The sequence below is a fragment of the Hyla sarda genome, chromosome 2, assembly GCF_029499605.1.
Source record: "Hyla sarda isolate aHylSar1 chromosome 2, aHylSar1.hap1, whole genome shotgun sequence".
Lineage (NCBI taxonomy): Eukaryota > Metazoa > Chordata > Amphibia > Anura > Hylidae > Hyla > Hyla sarda.
In genome coordinates, this window is record NC_079190.1 from 177,984,996 (window position 1) to 178,009,187 (window position 24,192).

At 42.6% G+C, this 24,192-nt stretch overlaps 1 protein-coding gene across 4 annotated transcripts in view; it reads left to right on the forward strand.

The window, feature by feature from the left end:
* Positions 1–24,192, forward strand: part of CUL4A (cullin 4A) — a 96,924-nt gene that overhangs the window by 59,777 nt on the left and 12,955 nt on the right. For 3 of the 4 annotated variants that reach the window (XM_056555807.1, XM_056555808.1, XM_056555809.1), the window contains exons 13-19: positions 1,657–1,761; positions 4,978–5,088; positions 9,853–9,938; positions 10,325–10,393; positions 11,082–11,189; positions 13,555–13,668; positions 23,204–23,309. In XM_056555807.1, coding sequence (XP_056411782.1) covers positions 1,657–1,761; positions 4,978–5,088; positions 9,853–9,938; positions 10,325–10,393; positions 11,082–11,189; positions 13,555–13,668; positions 23,204–23,309 — 699 coding nt within the window. The remainder of the gene's footprint in view (positions 1–1,656; positions 1,762–4,977; positions 5,089–9,852; positions 9,939–10,324; positions 10,394–11,081; positions 11,190–13,554; positions 13,669–23,203; positions 23,310–24,192) is intronic. The other variant, XM_056555810.1, reaches the window with a different exon arrangement.

Consider the following 24,192-nt stretch of genomic DNA (forward strand, 5'->3'; position numbering starts at 1 on the left):
TATTGAATATACAGGGAATTTCAGAAGTAAGGAAATTTATATCAAATGAACTGTTTAGCAAATGATGATCCAGATTTAGAGAGAACCTGAGGAAAGAGTCCAACCTATTAGGCTACGCCACCAACAAGGCGGCCTTCCTGAATGCAGCTATCTTTTGATTCATCTGCTCTAGGGTGTTTCCTTACTTTTGAGACACCATGTATATGCAAGAAAATGCTTTTTATACTTTAAGTGTACCTGTTGCCAACAAAAACTTTTGATATAATGTAGATAATACCATTATACGTATATTTGTAATTTACACTAATTAAAAAATGTGTATATTTTCGGGTTATTATTGCCTGTGTGTCTCTATGAGGAGTCCAAATACAGGAAGTGAGGGCAGGATAAGTAGGGCTCTGTGCAGGCTCCTGGCTTTTCAATCATCCTGCTGTGTGAGTCAGGGGAGTGTCATAGAGGCTCAGTGCACAGAGCCCTGCTTGTCCTCAGTGCACAGAACCCTGCTTGTCCTCAGTGCACAGAGCCCCCTTCTTGTCCTCACTGCACAGAGCCCCCTTCTTGTCCTCACTGCACAGAGCCCTGCTTGACCTCAGTGCACAGAGCCCTGCTTGACCTCAGTGCACAGAGCCCTGCTTGACCTCAGTGCACAGAGCCCTGCTTGACCTCAGTGCACAGAGCCCTGCTTGACCTCAGTGCACAGAGCCCTGCTTGACCTCAGTGCACAGAGCCCTGCTTGACCTCAGTGCACAGAGCCCTGCTTGTCCTCAGTGCACAGAGCCCTGCTTGTCCTCAGTGTAGAGAGCCCTGCTTGTCCTCAGTGTAGAGAGCCCTGCTTGTCCTCAGTGTGCAGAGCCCTGCTTGTCCTCAGTGTGCAGAGCCCTGCTTGTCCTCAGTGTGCAGAGCCCTGCTTGTCCTCAGTGTGCAGAGCCCTGCTTGTCCTCAGTGTGCAGAGCCCTGCTTGTCCTCAGTGTGCAGAGCCCTGCTTGTCCTCAGTGTGCAGAGCCCTGCTTGTCCTCAGTGTGCAGAGCCCTGCTTGTCCTCAGTGTGCAGAGCCCTGCTTGTCCTCAGTGTGCAGAGCCCTGCTTGTCCTCAGTGTGCAGAGCCCTGCTTGTCCTCAGTGTGCAGAGCCCTGCTTGTCCTCAGTGTGCAGAGCCCTGCTTGTCCTCAGTGTGCAGAGCCCTGCTTGTCCTCAGTGTGCAGAGCCCTGCTTGTCCTCAGTGCGCAGAGCCCTGCTTGTCCTCAGTGCGCAGAGCCCTGCTTGTCCTCAGTGCGCAGAGCCCTGCTTGTCCTCAGTGCGCAGAGCCCTGCTTGTCCTCAGTGCGCAGAGCCCTGCTTGTCCTCAGTGCGCAGAGCCCTGCTTGTCCTCAGTGCGCAGAGCCCTGCTTGTCCTCAGTGCGCAGAGCCCCGCTTGTCCTCCCTCACTTCCTTTATTTGGACTCCTCATAGACACACAGGCAATAACTGCAGGGACAGCATTTTTTTCACCCAAAAATATACACAATTTTAAACCAATGTATATTACAAATATACATATAATGGTATTTATCTACATTATATAAAAAGTTTTTTTTGACGACAGGTACACTTTAAAAAATTGCTTTTGTCATGTTTTAAAAAGATTAACATGATGTTATGTCCACTATATTTTTATTACAGCCAAATATGTTGATTCTAAGCTACGCTCTGGGAACAAAGAGGCCACAGATGAGGAACTGGAGCGATGTCTTGATAAAATTATGATCATTTTTAGATTCATTCACGGTATGTTGGTTACTTTACATAATGCACGCTTTGCTACTGCATTGGCATTAGAGATTCTGTTTTTGGATATTTCTGCTTGTCCGATATTTTAACACTTTTTTGTTAAACTCATTGATAATTCTAGATCTGATCTTTCATTTGATGTAAGTGAGCTATGAACTGTGCAATATTCAGTTTCATTCACTTTAACTTGGGAGGGAGTAGGCACAAAATATAAAAATATACTGTTTTAAACGCAGCCTTATACAATAGTCCCTCAAGTTACAATATTAATTGGTTCCAGGTTGACCATTGTATGTTGAAACCATTGTATGCTGAGACCATAACTCTATGGGAATCTGGTAATTGGTTCTGAAGCCTCCAAAATGTGACCCAAAAATAGGAAAAAGTGAGGATTAAAGATAAATAAGTAGATAACTAATATAGATAAAGCAAATCCTTACATATAAAAGTAAGAAAGATCTGCTGGGAGCTGTAAATCACTGTCTATGTCCGTGTTTCCCAACCAGGGTGGCTCCAGCTGTTGCAAAACTACAGCTCCCAGCATGCCCGGACAGCCTTTGGCTGTCCGGGCATGCTGGAAGTTGTAGTTTCGCAACAGCTGGAGGCACCCTCGTTGGGAAACACTGGTCTAAGTAGAGGACAGGAGCTTCTTCAGGGTCCTGACCTTTTTACAATGTCCTAAAAAGTAAAATGGAGCCACCCTCACCTGGTGTCCAAAGGAGCAGCTAACCCTGGCACAGGTAAAGAGCAGTACAGAACATGTAATACATCCCTGTACTGTAGGGGGCGCTACCAGACACTAGTCAGTGCATACACTTTAGGAATACAGGGGTTTTACCAGTGAAATGCCCATTCTGATTGGTTGGTTCTACCAGCCATTGACATGTTTCGCAGATTCCATAGCATTGTATGTTGAGTCTGGATTCAAGTTACAATGGTCCAGAAAAGACCATTGTATGTTGAAACTATTGTATGTTGAGGCCATTGTAAGTTGAGGGACCACTGTACTGCTTTAAGAGCAAGGAAAGTACACCAAACCTGCATTGGGCTGGAGACTGCGCGCCACTTGGGTAACATGGATATGAATACCATTTCCGTGTGTTTTAGAATGCCTAGATAATAGGTCAGTTTACCCCATTATCCCTGTAGTGTACTTTTGGTATAAGGTGCAATAATTTAAGATTAGTATTTATTTATTTATTTTTTAGATATCATGAGATATTCAGTGATTGATACATAATGTGACTATTATATTAGGCTATCTGGAAAAAAAAAACTTTGCGGCATTCTGGGTAACAGGAGTTACACAGGTATTTACATGTATGCTGTCTCCAGTTAGGTGTGTGTGGTCACTTGACTTGGTTATATATGTGGCTTTCTGTTCTGCAGACTTCTGGTCGTCTCTTATACCTCGCCTATAGAATGTAACTTTTATATGATATTAATAAAGTAAGAGCTGTATTTTTGGACTCAATTTCTTTTTCTGTGGATAATGTATTGTGGGAGTCATATGACATGGGTGTCAGTGCCACTTTTTGTAATATTTCTTTTGTATATTTTGTTGGAGTACGGTACTTTTAAAAAAACGTTATTCAGAGGTTAACCATTCACAAGTTCTGCCTTGGGCTCCTTTTTAACTGAAAAATTTCCTGACCAGCACCCTGCAAGTATAATTTTAATGGGCGCCACTGAGTGAAATGCACCCCACATAAATAAAAATTGGATATGTGTTTTTTTTTGTTTTTTTTTTACTTTTATATATGTACCAGGCAAATGGAATCTAAAAGTTGTTTTGGCCTCAGTCAGCTGAATGAACCTATCCTTCCAATTGCACTCCTGGTTAGTTTTCAATACCAAATGCCTTTTTCATTCCAGCATATAAACAGAAACCAAAACGGAAGCCAACTGAATGGAGCCCAAAATGGCAGGTTTTTGGCCTCTGTCGGGTGCTTGAAATCTTTAGATTTGTTTACTATACACATACAGGGAATGGACATCTCAAACATGGTGTGATAACAGCTGTACAGAGTTTTGGAGATGGCACCACTGGAGAAGAGAACTGGCTGTCCATGACAGTCGGGCTCTCCAGACAGAAGAAAAGAATGGTTTATTACCATCCCTGCCAGCCCAATTGCTGTATACACAGCGCCTAATGAGCCCAGTGTATACAAGCTCAGCAGAAAGTCATATGGCACTTTGTGCTACTTTTAATATAAAGGTTATAAACAGACATTTTTTTATTTTTTACTTTTTTTTCCCTGATACCACCAAAACACCAACATTTTTTTAAATAAAAATTATGCAAAAAAAATGGCTAATGTATCTTAGAAGAAATTACGCAAAATGATTTGTATATCCCTTTGAGAAAAAACTTTATAGCTAAAAAAAAGTGCAGTTTGAAAGCAGTTAAAGGGTATTCTGGTAACACAAAAAATAAATTTAATTGAGTCCAGGTGCTGTAAAAATAATACAATACAGGAATTTGGGTGCACTATTGTGGCAGATGTATACAGTGACATTGGCTATCCCTCAACACTGATGTTAAAATTGAGACATTCGCCAGTATATCCTTATATGAAGGACATACCAGAGCCCGCACACCAACGCCAAGGTTTCTCAAATGGCGCGGGACCTAATGCTAAACCTACCTGTTCGTGATAAGCAAAACAGGGGCCAGTGGGCAATTACGGCAGCATTAAGTCGACTCACAGAGTCCTCCCAGGTACCCTCCAACGTGGCTAAACACACCTACAATGGGAGGAGGGAGGTAAACTGCAAGCCCCAACTGAGTTGGCTAATATAGGTGCATGGCCTCACAGGTGCTGCCTTAATGCTGCCTGGAAAATGTTCAAGGCGCATTACATATGGAGTTTACACACCTCCAAGTATAAAATTTAAACAAAAACAAAGAACGTGGTCTCAAATGGCTGGAGATGCTGTACCCCAAATGCATTTGAGGTAGAGAATCTCCAGCCATTTGAGACCACGTTCTTTGTTGTTGCTGTAAAAATAACAAAGAAAACATACTCACCTGCCCCAAGCTCCCGCAGCTGCTGTTCCAAATTATCCGGGTCCCTGCTTCTCTCAGCATGAGGTGTTGTCCCTGTAGGAAATGCCTTCTCAGCCAATCCCCTAAGCAGATACAATAAAATAACAATTATCGTTTTATTCCAGTTATTCAATTACATGTAATTGTTTTCATTTATCATGCAGGTAAAGATGTGTTTGAGGCATTTTATAAGAAGGACCTTGCTAAAAGACTATTGGTGGGAAAAAGTGCGTCTGTTGATTCGGAGAAATCAATGTTATCTAAACTTAAACATGGTATGTATGAAGATTTTTATTGCAGTCCTACTTTGGATGTGATTTAAAGGATGTGATTAAATAATATTTTTCCCCCTGCCGACAGCTGTACTTCCCTTTCTTCGGCAGTCCCATAGAGTTTGAATGGAATGGCAGTGGCCACTACTTTATTCAAACCGGGGCAATTGAGACACATCTTGTGATTGAAGGGGGTTCCAGTGGTTAGACTCTTGTTAGCCTGTGGATTGGAGATTAGCTACCATTATGATAAGGGATGTTCCGATACCATTCTTTTTAGACAGAGTATGAGTACCGATACTTTTTAAGTACTCACCGATACCAATTACCGATACTTTTTTTAATGTCATGTGACAGGTTTTTTTTCTCCTTCCTTTAAAGGTACATTCACAGGGGCTGATCCACAGCTTATTTTACGCTGCGGATCTGCCGCTGAAGGACCGTTATGTGGTGCCTTTAAATGGGCCTGCTCGGAGCAGCAATACGCTGCACTAGCAGACACACTGCGATGTGCGCGTCGCAGCGCGCATGTGCAGTGTACTCACGATGTGCAATACGCCGCGGATCGGCCTGTGTGAACGTACCCATAATGGGGAAAAGTGTTGATTTCATACACTGATTAATGCTATGCCATAGCATAGCATTGATCAGTGTTATTGGTACTCATTTACTACTGCCTGCCATGGCTGGCAGCAGTAAAGGAGCGACGATTGGACGCATGGAGCAGGGTAAGGGACCTCCGGCCATGCTCACAGCTGATCGGGACACCGCGATTACATCCCGATCAGCATCCCTGAGCAAACCAGCAGTACTTCTCAGGACTTTTAGATGCTGCGATCACCTCCGTGATACCTGCCAGCGGGATTCCCGCTGGCAGGTATCCGATTAGGTATCGGGACATTTGCATGAGTACAAGTTATTGTGCAAATGTCCAGTATCCGTCCCAATACCAGTATCTGTATCGGGACGTCCATAATTATGATAAACCCCCTTTTAAGCTTGAGCTGTTTTATTTTGTCCTATTGTCTAATGAACTGTGATTTCAAATCTAAATGTAATTTTTCTAATAATATTTTCGGTTGTGAGAGTTCGCTTGGAGATCACTGCGCTAACTGAATATGTGAAATAAGGGAAAACATTTTTCTGAATGATAAAAATCTTCTCAGTAAGGTGCTACAGTGATCCTTTCAATATGAAATTATAGCTTAAGGGTACATATACTATTCTGCGTCTGAGACCTTCTTTCTCTTCCATACTGTTGATAATATAAGGCAATAGTCATTTCAGTTTTTCTATTAACTATAAAGTGTTACATTATTATTTCTCCTAGCAGAAATGTTACTCTGTGGCCCATTATTTCTTAAATTTTGACTTGTGCCTTTAAAGACGCACATCACATCTGTTCCAGTCCTGCCCTGAACCATGTAATTGGCAAATAGACTTGCTGAGACTTAAAGCGAGTTAAGGGGGAAGCGGAAGTCACTTGCTCTATTCACTTCCATGCTCACTTTGTAATGAAAATAGAGAGCACACACATAACCTGCTGCAAGTTTCAGTTAGCAGAAACTGGACAGGACCAGAACACAACGGATTACTGACATATAAAGGCGTGGGTAAATTAACTACATAACATCATACACTGTGGAAGAAGCAAATGGGTAACAGCATAACATTATTGCTAGGAGTGCTTCTATAATGTAAATGATTCCAGGGTTTACTACACACTTTGCTGATGTTCACACTGTATGGAACTACTGTATGGATGCGGTAAATCTAGTCTTCCAAATATATATATTTCGACGGAAGCACCTAAATGACTAAGATATGCCATTATTTTTGGTATATACGATGGACAGAGTCAAACATGGGGGGGGTAGACATACTAAGGCATTGAAAAGGAGTAATTGACCTCAAACAAGACATCTTCAAGACATACAGGCATGGATGGAGGATTTCTGCAAGTTCTATGTATCTTTCTGTAATTCTTCTTCTCTGTGACCTTCCACCAAACGCTATTGCTCCCCTTTTCAACTCTGCTGCCTGACTTATCAACCTCTCCCCTCACTCCTCCCCTGTCTCTCCCCTCTCCTTCACTGGCTACCCATTGCCCTATCAGTTTAGTTTCAAAGGAGTGCTCCGCTGCTTGGAGCGTGCTGCGAGGGTTGTCCACGCCCCCTTGTGACATCACACTACGCAACTGCCATGCCACTCCCATAGACTTACATTGAGGGGGAGTGGTGTGGCGTCACCAGGGGTGTGGCCGTGACGTCACAAACCCCGCCGCCGGCACCCAGTGTTCTAAATGAACACTGGGTGCTGAACAGAGATTGCAGAAGTCCCAGCTGTGGGACCCCCGCGATCAGACATCTTATCCCCTATGAGGGAGATTTATCAAAACCAGTCCAGAGGAAAAGTTGCCCATAGCAACCAATCAGCTCGCTTCTTTCATTTTTAACAAGGCCTCTTCAAAATGAAAGAAGCGATCTGATTGGTTGCTATGGGCAACTGAGCAACTTTTCCTCTGGACATGTTTTGATAAATCTCCCCCTATATCCTTTGGATAGGGGATAAGATGTCTAGGGACAGAGTACCCCTTTACCTGTTCGGTCAATAGCACCTTTTTGGAAACCTATTTTGTGAGAAAAATGGTGACTTGTTCAATACTTATTTCCCCACCAAGGGCACTATACAAATAAACAATAATCATAATCTTCATGAAGTCTTCAATAAATCTAAGAAATCATGTCAGTCCCCTGGTGTAATCTGAATAAGAATTTTAGTGAAACAACATGTATTTTAACATTGGCAAGTTACAAAACTGTGATCCTTCCCTGCAGGGGGCTGGAATTTGCACATTGCCTTTGACCCGCAAGCTGTTGCATAAGCGCACGCTGCTGCTTCTCGCAGCAAATCCTGTGTACAGTTTGGAATGATAGCTGACCGTGTCTCTTTATATGACGCTTGGCAAAGCATCAAGATATCTGTAGTTATAAGAGGTTCTGGCCACAAACATTGACTTCAGAAAGAAGCAGCATTGTTCCCAAGAAAACTAATTCGATATGGCTTTTAAAAAAATAGAACAGCTATCTCATATTCTGTGCTATAGGGCAGTGTTTCCCAACCAGGGTGCCTCCAGCTATTGCAAAACTACAACTCCCAGCATGCCTGGACAGCCTTCGGCTGTCCAGGCATGCTGGGAGTTGTAGTTTTGCAATAGCTAGAGGCAACCTGGTTCGGAAACCCTTCTATAGGGAGTGGTGAGGATTCTTTTCTCTTTCTGAGATTTTATTACCGTATTTGCCAGAACAAAATAAAAGTTAACAACTTATAAAACAAAACGTTGCACAATCGTAAAACAAGTTCCTACAATGTATTTATAACAATAGACATAAAACTGGTACAGGAATTGTTATCCCGACACTCTTATGAATTACTTTAAGATGCTCAGGCATTTCAGAGTAATCATTGTTTAAAAGTGCCGCCAGAACCCTGCTTACTTGTCCTCAGAGAGGTCCTGGCGCCTGCTCCTGAGACAGCCGCCTTGAGTGACACGTTTCTCCCTTGCAGTTTATAGAGAGAAATGCGACACTCATGCCAACCTGGTGGGGAGCAGTTTTTGGGATCCGCCCTAGGACAACCTACTCTGGTCCTGGCATTTTTAAACTTTGATTACTCTGAAACGCCCGGGCGTCTCAGAGTAACTTATGGCGGGATTAGGATGCCTGCACCACTTTTATTCTGTTTGTGGTTTTGGCAGCATAAAACTGATAACTGGTTCCCTTTGAATCAAAATTTCTAAGCCTTAAAATACAAATGTTTTTGTTGTGATGGACAAAGGTAAACCTATTATTAGAAAATATATTTAAAGGGAACCTGTCAGACGTTTTATGCCTACTCTAGTGGCAGATGTGTGGATTTCAGTGCTGTAGTTTTGGAGACATCACTTAAAGGGGTACTCCACTAGAAAACATTTTCTTTTAAATTAACTGGTGCCAGAAAGTTAAACAGATTTGTAAATTACTTCTATTAAAAAAATCTTAATCCTTCCAGTACTTATCAGCTGTTGTATACTACAGAGGAAATTCTTTTCTTTTTGAATTTCCTTTCTGTCTGACCACAAGTGCTCTCTGCTGACACCTCTGTCCATGCCAGGAACTGTCCCAGAGCCAGGATAGGTTTCCTCATAGATTTGCTATGAGGATTTGCTCCTACTCTGGACAGTTCCTAAAATGGATATTCAAAAAGAAAAGAACTTCCTGTGGAGCATATAGCAACTGATAAGTACTGGAAGGATTAAGATTTTTAAATAGAAGTCATTTACAAATCTGTTTAACTTTCTGGCACCGGTAGATTTAAAAAAAAAAAAAAAAAAGTTTTCCAGCAGAGTACCCCTTTAATCCTTGCAGAGGTGATTCTAGCGTTGTGTATGGCAGAGTCTAAATGCCCATAGGAACCAATCAGATTGCTTCTTTCATTTTTTCAAAAGTTGAAGAATCATTCCAATTTCCATTGCACAGGATTGGATAATTCTCCCCCATAGACTTCCCTGCACAGTATAGAAGGAACATTGTCAATCACAGCATGAGCTTGGCACTGTATGGATTATACTGTGATTTCCACATATAGGGCACGCCACAGATATCAGCAAATCTGTCATTATTATGAAGAGACTGACGGGTTCCCAGTAAATTCAGGTTTAATAAAAAAAAAAAAAATGTTGCAGTTAGTCCCCCATTACAGTCTAACTTGATTTATTTCTATTTGTAGAGTGCGGTGCAGCGTTTACCAGTAAATTAGAGGGGATGTTTAAAGACATGGAGCTATCAAAGGACGTAATGGTGCAGTTCAAGCAGGTAAGGTCACCTTGACGGTTTCCTCTCATCTATTTTCAGAAAAGTTAGTAAACTACATGCAAACAGAAATATACCTTATGTGATCTCCTCTTATCCCAATTTTATTTCATGCCTGGCTGTGCCTTGTCATTTAAAAAAAAAATTTAATTTCTTTTTTTTAAAGTGAAGGTCCACTATTAAATAATTTTGTTAATTCCAGCATCTGTGTAATTTTTCATTGCGTTTTTATTGTGTACACCCTCGCTTTAGCTTGTGTGGTGTAAAGTAAATTTTTTTTTAACAAACTGCTAAACTGGCTACATATACAGCATGTATGTAGGTATATATATATGTATGTGTATGTATATGTGTGTATATAATATTATATATCATTGACATTTTTCAAGATGACAACAAATCAGCAAAGGGATACAACAAAGGGAGAGGAGAAAAGGAGCAACAAGAGAAAGACGCATGTATAGAACTTTTAATATTTCACAGTACAATCTGGAATTAACATCATTCCACTTCAATTAAGTTTCCTCTGAACAAAACAAGTATTACAGGGGCAATTGACATGAGATGAAAACATTTTTTTAAAAAAAGCATGCGTTAGAATAAAACTAGATGGGGTAGAGTCAACAGGTTTGACAAAAATCGGAAATTTTAGGATACTTGGAATATATATTTAGAACTAGTCAATAAAAAAAATTAAAAATCATCTCTCAGGTACCCCCATTGTTATGCAAATATATAAGATAGACCTGGCACCACCCAATTGTGTTATGTTTTTATTTTTTGTATTTATTTTTTTCATTTTTTTACTTTCTTAATTAATTTTATTTTTATTATTTGGGGGAGGGGGCTTTGAGGAGGTTGTCAAGGTTTAGAAAACTTGGCTGCTTTCTTCCAAAAAAGAATGTGTAAGATTTTGGAAGACACTGGCTATGTTATTATAATCCAATGTAACCCCTTTTTAATAGTTTTCTCCTTATAGATTGTGTATTTTAATACATTGTGCAGTCCAGCTTAGTGTTACGCAGCCTTTTATTATGCCTAAGCCTTTAATTATTTCATTATGCCTTTTGTGTTCTCATTATAAACATAACAGAATTATCAATATCCTCTTTACACTGTATTACATTTTTGTTTTTTATTATACAGTATATGCAGAATCACAGTAACCCAGGCAACATAGACTTGACGGTCAATATACTGACAATGGGCTACTGGCCAACCTATACACCGATGGAAGTCCACTTACCCACAGAGGTAGGAAAGCGTAAAGATTTTTCCATTATTAACTCTTTGTCTACAGTGCTTTCATATCTAATGTTAAAGAGTACCTATCATGATCTAAACTCTCCCTATTCCCCCACCCGATCTGTCCCTGACTCTCACTGGCACTATCCCTGTGTTTCTTTTCATTCAAAACCCCCTCTTTCTTTCTGATTAATTGTTTTTTTTGGCTGCTCATTCAGCCATCGTAGTGTGAGAGAGGAAGAGGGCATGGCTCAGCATAGAGGCTATGAACACAGCAGCCTGCAGCTCTGAATCTTCTCCTCTCTGTTTACAACTGCGTGTGCAGAGAGAAGAAAGATCGGAGCTCAGATAGTAAAATGAATGAGGGCATGCAGTAAGGCAGAGGCAGGTGTATGCTCTGCTGTGCTATGAGCACAGTGCTGGCTCCTGCCTGTATAATTGACAGGCAGGGAGCAGTGCTGAGCTTGTCTGTGTCCCGCCTGCAGTCTGAGATTTAGGACTCCAGCATGAGTCTGAAATCTATAAAAAAAAGGCTTGCCGTCAGGCCCCTAGTTGTCATTTTTTCAAAGTGGAAAATTAAATAGAAAGAAGCATATTTTTTAATAACATGCTATTGGAAAGTTATTCTGCATTAATCTATAATATTTGAAGTTATTATAAGTATATAAAGTTTTTTTTTTTTTTATGAAAGGCACCCTTTAATGGGGGGGGGGGGGTTCAATTGTATTAAGTTATTTCTTTATAAAATAGAGAGCCATGCAATTTGCTAATATACAAGTCTATAGAGCTGCCCATACACATTCTTTATTCCAGTGCAGTAAACCTCTTCCACTTCACTGTAGAATAGTATATAGCCTGTGGATGTATAACAAAGGACAGATACATAGACTATACCACTCATCAGCCTGAGATGGAAATGAGCTAAACATGGTGAAAGCCACGTGTCCCCATATGCCATGTGACTTCTGGGATTCAGTTAGCAGCAAGGTTGGACATTGGGCATGTGATGGATCTATACACATTACTGGAACAAATGGCAATAAGCATGCAGTGGAATAGAGGGGGTAAACCCTTCTCATTACGGGAATCACTAAATGGTTATGTCGCCACGTAATAAATTAAAATATAACTTGTATTCATAATTTAAAAACTCTCTTTTAGCACAAAATGGGTAAGATATAGCTCTTGAGTGCATGGATTATTTATGTCAGGTTTGTTATCCATATATTTTTCCACCTGATCTGCTGGAGCCCTTGTTGTACTTTAACTGTTCATGCATTTGCACCCAATGTACCGTACCTATTTTTGTATGTTTGTATTGTTTATTGTGCAGTAATATGTATATTATTTTTATTGTTCTATTCCTCTACTGTTCCTCTACAAGGGATTTTGTTGCATTGTGATTGTTCTGCTTTTTTTCACTTTTCAATAAAACAGGTTTAGGAAATTAAGTAAAATAATCTGCAAAAATACTCCTTTCACGCAGTAGCCAATCAATAAATAAAACGCAGTACATGAAGGATGTAATTTATTTGTAAAAAGCCGCTTGGTTCTGTTGGCTTACTATCTTTTGTTCAGCAATGAAAGGTTCTACCCTTTCAATCTGGAACTGGGCCCCGCCTAAATTCAAATGGTAAGTCAGTGTTTCCCAACCAGGGTACCTCCAGCTGTTGCAAAACTACAACCCCCAGCATGCCCGGACAGCCAACGGCTGTCCGGCATGCTGGGGGTTGTAGTTTTGCAACAGCTGGAGGCACCCTGGTTGCGAAACACTTACCTAAGTAATAAGGGGGCATGGGGAAACATTAAAAAAAAAACTGATTCTCAGCTAGCCCCGGTCCCCGTAGGTTTGCCGCCGACCCCGTTTTCTCTGTGTGGTCCCGGTGTCTTCTCTGTGCTTCCGACAACCAGCTGGTTCCAGGACCTTTTCCGCTCAGCTAATCAGTGGTCGCAGCAGTGTCATGTGTCAGGCCAGTGATTGGTTGTGCAGGAAAGTCCTATTAGACACCGGACTGCATGGAGGAGAATGGGATGTGTGGCAGACCCCCACACAACATTTATGGGAGGATGTGACATGGGGGTGGGGATATGTGAAATCGAGAGCTTTCACATGGGGGAGATGTGACATGGAGGAATGTGACATTGGGGGATTGACATAAGATGGGGGGGGTGTAAAATAAGGGTGAAAATAAAATGGGGGAGGGGGATTGGACATGAAATTAGGGGATTTTACAATTTGCTTATTATATCGCAATTGCATATTGAAATTGCTAATCGTGCATCTCTATTAATTTTTTTGTTTTATTGTTAAACATTGTTTTTATTCACATGGTGAAGTGTGTATTTTATTACTTGTGTGTTTCTTTCCTTCCAGATGGTAAAACTTCAGGAAATATTTAAGACATTTTACCTTGGTAAACACAGTGGCAGGAGGCTTCAGTGGCAATCTACATTGGGACATGCAGTTCTAAAGGCAGAGTTTAAACAAGTAAGTAAGGTCTTGTCTTACCCAATTGGTTCATGGCTGTCATGTACTTTTTTTTTTTTTTTATCAGATTGGGTGTTGGTATTTTCCTGCAGAGATCTAGCTACCTGTTATTTGACTGTTGTATTATATGTTTATTGCAGAGTAATGTTTTTAGGACAAGAACTGAATTGCTACATACAGATTTCTTATTGGATTTTGTTATGCCTTTTTACATTCAGTAGAACAGGAGCTTGAGTAATATTCAAAAACATATTCATAGTTTATTAATGGAAGGTGTTGTGCCTGAAATTAAAGAGCATCTGTCAGTTCATAGGTGCTTGGGAGCCACCACAGAAGGGAAGCAAGGGGACTCTGGTGGCCGCTTTCCCTTACTATGTAGATGCTTATTTAAACATGTATTGTTGCCGATTAAAGAGTAACTATCATGATCTAAACTCTTCCTATCCCCTCCGCCCCCCCCCCCCCCCCCCATCTGTCGCTGACTCTCACTGACACTATCCCTGTATTTCTTTTCATTCAAAACCCCCTCTTACTACCTGATTTATTGTCTTCTTGGCTGTTCATTCAGCTGTCCTAGTGCGAAGGAGGAAGGGGGCATGGCCCAGCATAGAGGCTATGAACACAGCAGCCTGCAGCTCTGAATCTTCTCCTCTCTGTTTACAACTGCATGTGCAGAAAGAAGAAAGATCAGAGATCAGATAGTAAAATGAATGAGCGCATGCAGTAAAGCAGAGTCAGCCCGGTGCTGGCTCCTGCCTGTCGGATTGACAGGCAGGGAGCAGTGCTGAGCTTGTCTGTGTCCTGGCTGCAGTCTGAGATTTAGGACTTCAGCATAAGTCTAAAATCCATAAAAAGGCTTGTGGCCAGGACTCGTAGGGAGACCCCTAGTGGTCATTTTTTCAACATGAAAAATTAAATGGAAAGCAGCATATTTTTTAATAATATGCAATTGGAAAGTTATTCTGCATACATTAATCTATAGTATATCAAAAGTTTTTTTGATGAAAGTTACCCTTTAAGTTAAAGTCAGCAATGTCTAATGTCTGGATGCTTTTAGACTTTTTCTAGGAGGCCAAAGTCTGAGTTATCAGTCTAGATATTGGTAGAGAAAGGAGTGCTCGGCTCTGGATTCCTATTAATCTGCATGCAGTTGTATTGGGGATACTGTACTGGTTGTTTGGGAGGTGCATGGCGCTTGAGACACAGGTGCAGCGACGGTGCCGTTTCGTGGTCAAACCGCTTGGTCGCGCCTCGTGTGACCAAGTGGTCTGACGGCGAAACGGCATCATCGCTGTTCGGGTGAGCCCATTTTCCTCTCTTCTCCCCACGATCCACTGTACTGATGGAATTGCTTGAATAAACCACACTTCGTTGATTTCAAAAGGGTGAGTGCTGTGCTGCATTTTTTCTACGTATGAGTTATCAGTCTTATATGTCAAAACACGGTGAACATTACTATGTGCTTAATTCACTTAAAGAAAATGTGTAATCAGAAAATGACCTATTGCCTATGGCAAGCTTAAATAGACACTGTCAGATCGTAAAACTTTCTAGATGTTGTTACTGATGAAAATTTAAAGACATTTTGTAGTGTAGTTGTTTAAAATTTTTTAATATTTAATAAAGAAAACTGCTCCTGAAAATCCCACCACTTTGGGCCCCCATACCTACTGGGACACTAACCAGTCCTGCAATAGCATGAGCTTGTCCATGAGTCATGGACAAGTGATAACTCATAGACAAGGCTGCATGAGCAGACAAACCAATAACCACCATAAGGAAAGGAAACGCCCCCTTTCCCTGAGAGGATTTCTAACACTTTGAGTAGAGATGTGGGAAGTTAGTGATTCGATTCATCACTAACTTCTCGGCTCGGCAGTTGCTGACTTTATCCTGCATAAATTAGTTTAGCTTTCAGGTGCTCCGGTGGGCTGGAAAAGGTGGATACAGTCCTAGGCTGCTTTATACTAAAAAAAAAAAAGCTTTATAATTCCTCAAGCAGTCAGGCAAACGGTCAGAGAGGCGGAGTTCGCTCAGCTCCAGGGCCGCACCGCCTCCTTCCAGCTACGTCACAAACTTAATTGCCACACAGTGTGGCCTGCCTGTGCTGGCCCTGTGTAGCTATGCTGCATGCAGGTCGGCTGTAATACAACTGCGCAGTGTAAGCAGAAATAGCTGGTGCGGCCCCGCAGAAGAGCAGACCTTGGGCTCTTCCTCTCCAACTGTTGGCTTGACTCCTGGAGGAACTTTTAAAGCCGGAATTCCCCTTTTAAGATTTCACATGGTCAAATTATAAACTGACACTAGTTCAGTGCAAATCATTTTCTGGCAGTGTCCTTATCACAGATAGGATTACAGTGAAAAGACATTTATAGGTCTGCCTCTGCTTTTATAAGGAATGATTTCTGTACATGTCATAAAGCATGCCTAGAAAAGGTTGCCATTCTTGTGAATGCTCCAGACCATTTTTTCCTATGTCCATGGGGCTTTCTATAAAGCAAGCCTCTAAATGCTGTTAAAAATAGCTCAGGCAACATAGCCAACCCCATAATAAATGACAAAAAATGAAATAAAAAATTTACAATAGACACAGATTAGAAAAAAAAAAATGAAGTTTCAGTATGTGGCTGTAATCAGTAAAAACATCTAGACTAAACATTCCCTGTTAAAAGATCACTAAATCTAGAAAGCAATAATAAAAAGCAGCAAGAAGTACCGTATCTTTGGTGACAGACTGAAGGGGCAGATAACAATAAATTTTTTGTACTATTTAAACAGGGCAAAGGAGGGAGGCTCCTCTTGCAGCCAATTGCCTTATAGATAGGGAAAATAAATAGGACATGGCTTATTTCCTGAGACACACAAAGATTTCTTTATACCGTATATTTATCAGTTTTACTTGTAATGTGAGGCGAAAGATGATTGAAGAAAAGGGAGAGATTAACCCCTTCACCACACATAACTGATCTCTTCTATAATGGGCGCCGTTGGGGGTGAATGGAGCACGCTCCAGATGCAATCCTGCTACATACCCAGCAGCCCCCTGCAGATTTCAGTAGCCAGGGACCATGGCTCTCGCCTGTTAACCCTTAAGATACTGCTGAATGATAGTTTGAAACTTAGGATGTACCCCTGCATCATGTCAAAAATTTAGCAGAATTTACAGGAGCACTTCAATCTGTTTTTTTTTGTGTTTGCTTAGAATGCATTTTTGATCTGCGTATCAGGGATTTTTTGCTGTTTTTAGTTGTGGGGTTTCTGTTTCTTTCCTTTTCTTCTTTTCTTTTTTTCTTTTTCCCTTCCTTTAAGATGCTCTGTTCATACCACCATCTGAGTTCGCAGTAAAAGCAATGTCATGTGATACTGATTGTATCTTGTAACTTTACCACTGCTTAGTCACACCGTGCTGGTCAAACAAGTTTCTCAAGATATGTAAAAATAAGTTAGAAGTGTTAGAAGAAATCAGCTAGCAAACGCCCTTCCTGAAATCTAGTGTTAATCTAATGATTGTGACTATGAATTTAACTGGTCAAAGGCCTTGGGCTAAGTTTCCACTTTTTTGTTTTTGTGGCCCTAAAAAATGCCACAAAAAACGCCACAGCATTTTCCTGTGTTTGGCATTTTTTTTTTTTTTTTTAATTTATTTATTTATTTTTTTTTGCCGTGTTTTGCCTTTGAGTAGAAATGAATTTTTGCCCCTTTTGAAGTTTTTTCAAAATTTGTTGGGTACCAAAAAAAAAAAAAAAAAAAAAAGAGGATGCAGTAGTGATGAAAAAAATGTATTTAATTACATTTATATTTTTTTTATAACGAAATTTTTATACATTTTTAAACAGGGATCAATTTATGTGGGCTGGCAGGGCACTAAAAATGTAGCCGACAATAATAGAAATATAGTGTGTGTGTGGGAGTAGTAGTTCCTGTACTAATAGACGGATCGCCCCGGGTGTCACTCCTGACACCCGATGCGATCGTCCATAATATAGCAGAGATGCGGAGTGACTCTATACAGCACTTGCAGCTCTGCTCTCTACTCCAGCTGGCCAATGATGTGAATAGAAATTCACCTCACTCATTCATATTTTCCACCCAGAGTGGGGAGTGGCCGGATGGTGGCAGCCAATCACCGCTATCAGCGGGAAATATGAATTAAGTGAGTGGCCGGCCAGAGTACAGAGCAGATATGCGAGTGCAGGATAAAGCCGCTCCGCATCTCAGGGATGAAGGATGATCGCAGCGGGTGTCAGGAGTGACACCCGCTGAGATCTGTCTTTAACTGCAGGTACTACTGCTCCATGCTGGGAGCTGTAGTCCCTGCATTAATAGACAGATCGCAGCAAGTGTAACTTCTGACACCTGTTGCAATCTTTCTATTAATGCAGATACTACAGCTCCAAGCATGGCGCAGAGTGTGCTCCATGTTGGGAGCAGTAGTACCTGCAGTTAAGGACAGATTACAGTGGATGTCACTCCTGACACCCGTTGCGATCCTCCTGTATAAAGTATATACAGCAGCCGGCCGGCCACTCTTCTATGGTCCCCTGCACTGACGTATATATACACCTATTCATATTTCCCACAGAGTTGTGATTGGCTGGAACCATCTGGCCAATCACAGCTCTCTGCGGGAAATATGAATAGGGGTGTGTGTGTGTGTATATATATATATATATAGCAGTGCAGGGGACCATAGAAGAGCGGCCGGCCGCATCTATACATTATACAGGAGGATCACAACGGACCCGGGGCGATCTGTCAATTAGTACAGGTACTACTACTCCCATCATGGAACAGTGTGTTCCATGCTGGGAGTAGTACTACCTAAAAAATGTAAAAAAAATAAAGGGGAAAGAAGGGAAAAACACACACACTTCATTTTTATTATTGTTGGCTACATTTTTAGTGCCCTGTCCGCCCACATAAATTGATCCCTGTTTTAAAAATTTATAAAAATGTATTTATAAAAAAAGATAAATTTCGTTAGATACAATTTTTTCCATCACTACTGTCTTTTTTGTTTTATTTTATTTTATTTTTTTAATGGTACCCTACGAAATGTTATTAAAGAAGATATCCCATGCAGCAAAGAAAAAAAAAAAAACCTAGTCATTCCATAGTATATTCACCTACCACCTCTCTGATTTTTTTTCTGGCCCCCATTCACCGGCTATTCAGCTCATAAATTCCAGTTACTTCCTGGTTATGGTGGCTATCCCTGTGATCTCAAAGACTACATTTCCCTGCATGCACTGCTCACATTTCCTGCTCTCAGCTGCCTGAGCAGAGAACTTGTTACCTCCCCTAACTTATGTTAGTCACTCCCACAGCTCTGCTAGCTCACTCCCACATAACACTGAGCTCCAATCATAGCCCTATACGGCAGGGTGGCCACGAGGAAACAAACTAATCTCAGAGAGAGGGACCCTGGAGTTGAAGCTGCAGTTTTACACTGTAAAATCACTCCCTCCCCCTCCTCCTCTCAGTGAAACAGCTTTACAGTGGCACAATCACCTCCCCCCTTCTCTGCCCTGCACTCCTCTCTCCCCAGTGCTCAGTGTGACAGCTCTACTCTCCCTCTCTCCCTCCCCTCCCCCCTCTCCTCTGTTCTCAGTGTAAAAACATTAGCAAGGAGAGGGGAGAGAATCAGCCTGTTTGCTGGGGCTGCTATGATCTGAATCAGCCAGTGCATTGCCATAGAATGAGATTTGCCATAGAATGAGATGGTCCGTCTCCATCACATCCTATTGGCTCACTCTTGTCACGTGACATATTTAAACGTCACGCATCGATGCGCACAGCAGTGTCAGTTTGGCTATCACAGGGTGAGGATCTCCTCTCCCTGTGATAGCTGAAGCTGCATGGAGCTCACATGGGCTGTGTGGTCCGACAGAAGTTCACACATTTACGCAGCTCATACGGCTGGCTCATATACATTTACTGTTGATCCACAGCGCTATCGGGATCCCGATGGCGCTGTCATCAGTGTGCGTCCCCGCGAGCGCCCCGTCCCCCGCAGCTCTACTCCCCGTCCCCCGCAGCTCTACTCCCCGTCCCCCGCAGCTCTACTCCCCGTCCCCCGCAGCTCTACTCCCCGTCCCCCGCAGCTCTACTCCCCGTCCCCCGCAGCTCTACTCCCCGTCCCCCGCAGCTCTACTCCCCGTCCCCCGCAGCTCTACTCCCCGTCCCCCGCAGCTCTACTCCCCGTCCCCCGCAGCTCTACTCCCCGTCCCCCGCAGCTCTACTCCCCGTCCCCCGCAGCTCTACTCCCCGTCCCCCGCAGCTCTACTCCCCGTCCCCCGCAGCTCTACTCCCCGTCCCCCGCAGCTCTACTCCCCGTCCCGTTAACGCTCAGGGAGCGTGGAACAGAAAGTCGAGCATCGGGCGCAGGTAAAGTAGTACTGCGCATGCGCAGCACTACGTGAATAACGTAACCTGCGCCCGATGCTCTGTTTTCTGTTCCCCGCTCCCTGAGCGTTAACGGGACGGGGAGTAGAGCTGCGGGCGTGGGGCGCTCGCTGGGACGCACACTGATGACAGTGCCATCGGGCATAGGGATCCCGATAGCGCTGTGGATCGCTCCCTGAGCGTTAACGGGGGACTGGGAGTAGAGCTGCGGGGGGCAGGGAGTAGAGCTGCGGGTGTGGGGCGCTCGCGGGGACGCACACTGATGACAGCACCATTGGGCATCGGGATCCCGATAGCGTTGTGGATCAACAGTAAATGTATATGAGCCAGCCGTATGAGCTGCGTAAATGTGTGAACTTCTGTCGGGCCACACAGGCCGTGAGAGCTCCGTGCAGCTTCAGCTATCACAGGGAGAGGAGATCCTCACCCTGTGATAGCCAAACTGACACTGCTGTGCGCATCGATGCGTGACGTTTAAATATGTTGCGTGACAAGAGTCAGCCAATAGGATGTGATGGAGGCGGACCATCTCATTCTATGGCAAATCTCATTCTATGGCAATGCACCGGCATATAGGCAGTGCTGCTCAGCCAATCACTGCAGAACAGAGGGAGGACAGTGTGAATATTCATCAGATGGGAGGGGCTAAGGCCGAGCACAGGGAGCTCTCTGCAGCACAGGGGTTTTCTAGGTAATTGTCACGTCACGGCCCCGGGATGCTGCTGATAACAGCCTGAATAGGGGGTCGCAAGTCATGAAAACCTGGAACAGCTGAATTTCCTGTCAGACAGAAGAATGCAGATAAAGCTTGTTTCTAAGCAGCATTGGTAATGGAAGTGATTTACAAACCTATGTAACTTTACCTTCTGCACTAAAAGCTGAACAATTTTTTACTGTGAGACTTGTCCTTTAAGTCCAAAAAAGAATAAAAACAGCCTTCAAAAACGCCTGTTACAACCCACATGTCATTTTTCTTGGCATTTTTTTACTCCCATAGACTTCTATGGGAGAAAAACGCCACGATTTCAGGAAAAAAAATGCCATAGGCTCAAGGGTTGCAAAACCGCCAAGGAGCTGAAAACGCCTAAAAGAGTGAAGAAAACAAACTGAAAAATGTGGAAAAAGAATTTTGCGATTTCTCATTGATTTACAGCTAACTTCTGGCCACAGCGTTTTTTCAATGAAAAACCCCATGGGGGCCGTTTTGGCATTTTTTTGGGAAAAACGTGCAAAAAAAAAACAAGTGGAAACTTAGCTTAATTGAGACCAGACATCTATTGAGGAAAATTTTGTCCACATCTAAAATGTCTAGATATGATAGTAATATACTTACTCAGGGAATTTTATTATGTTCTCTGCCACTTGCCTTTATTGATAACATGCTTTTATTAGGTTGCTGTAATGTGTCCGTATTGTTAGAACATCATCCCACCGCATCATCCTTCATCATTATGGGATTTGATGTCACCATGGAGAAAGACGTTGTAGTTACATCACTATGTATCTGCCATTAAAAACATGCTGGCAGATCCAGCAGTGTGGGACATGATTTATATTTAAAAGGTTACTCTGCTCCCTAGCATCCGGAACATTGAGTTCCGAACGCTGTGTGCGGGCTTCCTTGTTCACGCCTGCCCCCTCGTGACGTCACGGCCAGCCCCCTTAATGAAAGTCTATAGGAAGGAGGCACGACCGCAGTCACCCCTCCCCCCTCCCATAGACTTGCATTGAGGGGGCGGGACGTGACATCACGAGGGGGCGGGTGTAAACACGGAAGCCCGCACACAGCGTTTGGAACTCAATATTCCGGACGCTGGGTAGCGGAGTAACCCTTTAAAGGGTTACTCCAGTAGAATTATTATTTTTTTTTTTTTTATCAACTGGTGCCAGAAAGTTAAACAGATTTGTAAATGACTTCTATTTAAAAATCTTAATCCTACCATCCTTCCAGAACTTATCAGCTGCTATATACTACAGAGGAAGTTCTTTTCTGTCTTACCACAGAGCTCTCTGCTGACACCTCTGTCCATGTCAGGAACTGTCCAGAGCAGAAGAGGTTTGCTATGGGGATTTGCTCCTACTCTGGACAGTTCCCGACATGGACAGAGGCGGCAGCAGAGAGCACTATGGTCAGACAGAAAGAAAAATTCAAAAAGAAAATAACTTCCTCTGGAGCATACAGCAGCTGATAGGTACTGGAAGGATTAAGTAATTTACAAATCTGTTTAAAGGGGTACTCCGCCCCTAGACATCTTATCCTCTATCCAAAGGATAGAGGGATAAGATGTCTGATCATGGGAGTCCTGCCACTGGGAACCTCAGCGGTCTCTCCTCCAACACTGTGTCATCTGCTGCATGGAGCAAACTTCGCTCCGTGCCTGATGACGGGCAATACAGAGGCTGGAGTATCATGATGTCACGTCCCCTCGTGATGTCATGGCCTGCCCCCTCAATGCAAGTCTATGGAGGGGGCGTGGCAACTGTCACGCCCACTCCCATAGACTTGTATTGAGGGGGTGGGACGTGACTTAATACTCCAGCCCCTGTATCGCCCGTCATCAGGCACAGAGTTAAGTTTGCTCTGTGCAGCAGATGAAACAGGGTGTAGAGATGAGCGAAGTTACAGTGATTCGATTCATCACGAACTTCTCAGCTCGGCAGTTGCTGACTTTAGCCTGCATACATTAGTTCAGCTTTCAGGTTTTCCGGTGGGCTGGAGACTCTCTCCTAGGACTGTATCCACCTTTTCCAACCCACAGAGCACTTGGAAGCTGAACTAATTTATGCAGGCTAAAGTCAGCAACTGCCGAGCCGAGAAGTTCGTGATGAATCGAATCACTGTAACTTCGCTCATCTCTAACATCTCTGCTTCAGGAGAGATCACGGGCCCCCCCAGCGATCAGACATCTTATCCCCTAACCTTTGGCTAAGATTTCTAGGGGGTGGAGTACCTCTTTAACTTTCTGGTACCAGTTGATTTAAAAAATATATATATATTTCCACCGGAGTACCCCTTTAAAGGATAGATGTATAGCATTTGATTATGATAAAAACCCCTCTTCTGGATTTTCATTAGGAATTTCATTACTTTTTATGGTTGACCTTGTGTTTTTTTGTGTGTGATCTCTAGGAAAAGAAAGAACTTCAGGTATCTTTGTTTCAAACACTGGTGCTACTAATGTTCAATGAGGGAGATGAATTCAGCTTTGAAGAAATTAAACTGGCTACAGGAATAGGTGAGAGAACCTTTATAATCTTTTATTTCAAGAATACAGTCATGGTGGTAAATGTTGGCACCCCTGAAATTTTTCAAGAAAATTTGGTATTTCTCCCAGAAAAGGATTGAAGTAACACATTTTGCTATACACATGTTTATTCCCTTTGTGTATATTGGAACTAAACCAAAAAATGGCAGGAAAAAAAGCAAATTGGACATAATGTCACACCAAACTCCAAAAATCGGCTGGACAAAATTATTGGCACCCTTTCAAAATTGTGAAAAAAATAGGATTGTTTCAAGCATGTGATGGTCCTTTTAAACTCACCTGGGGCAAGTAACAGGTGTGGGCAATATAAAAATCCCACCAGAAAGCAGATAAAAATGAGAGAAGTTCACTTAGTCTTTGCATTGTGTGTCTGTGTGTGCCACACTAAGCATGGACAACAGAAAGAGAAGAGAACTGTCTGAGGACTTGAGAACCAAAATTGTGGAAAAATATCAACAATCTCAAGGTTACAAATCCATCTCCAGAGATCTAGATTTGCCTTTGTCCACATTGCGCAACATTATCAAGAAGTTTGCAACCCATGGCACTGTAGCTAATCTCCCTGTGCATAGACAAAAGAGAAAAATTGATGAAAGGTGTAAACGCAGGATAGTCCGGATGGTGGATAAGCAGCCCCAAACAAGTTCCAAAGATATTCAAGCTGTCCTGCAGGCTCAGGGAGCATCAGTGTCAGCACAAACTATCCATCGACATTTATATGAAATGAAACGCTATGGCAGGAGACCCAGGAGGACTCTACTGCTGACACAGAGACATAAAAACGCAAGACTACATTTTGCCAAAATGAACTTGAGTAAGCCAAAATCCTTCTGGGAAAACGTCTTGTGGACAG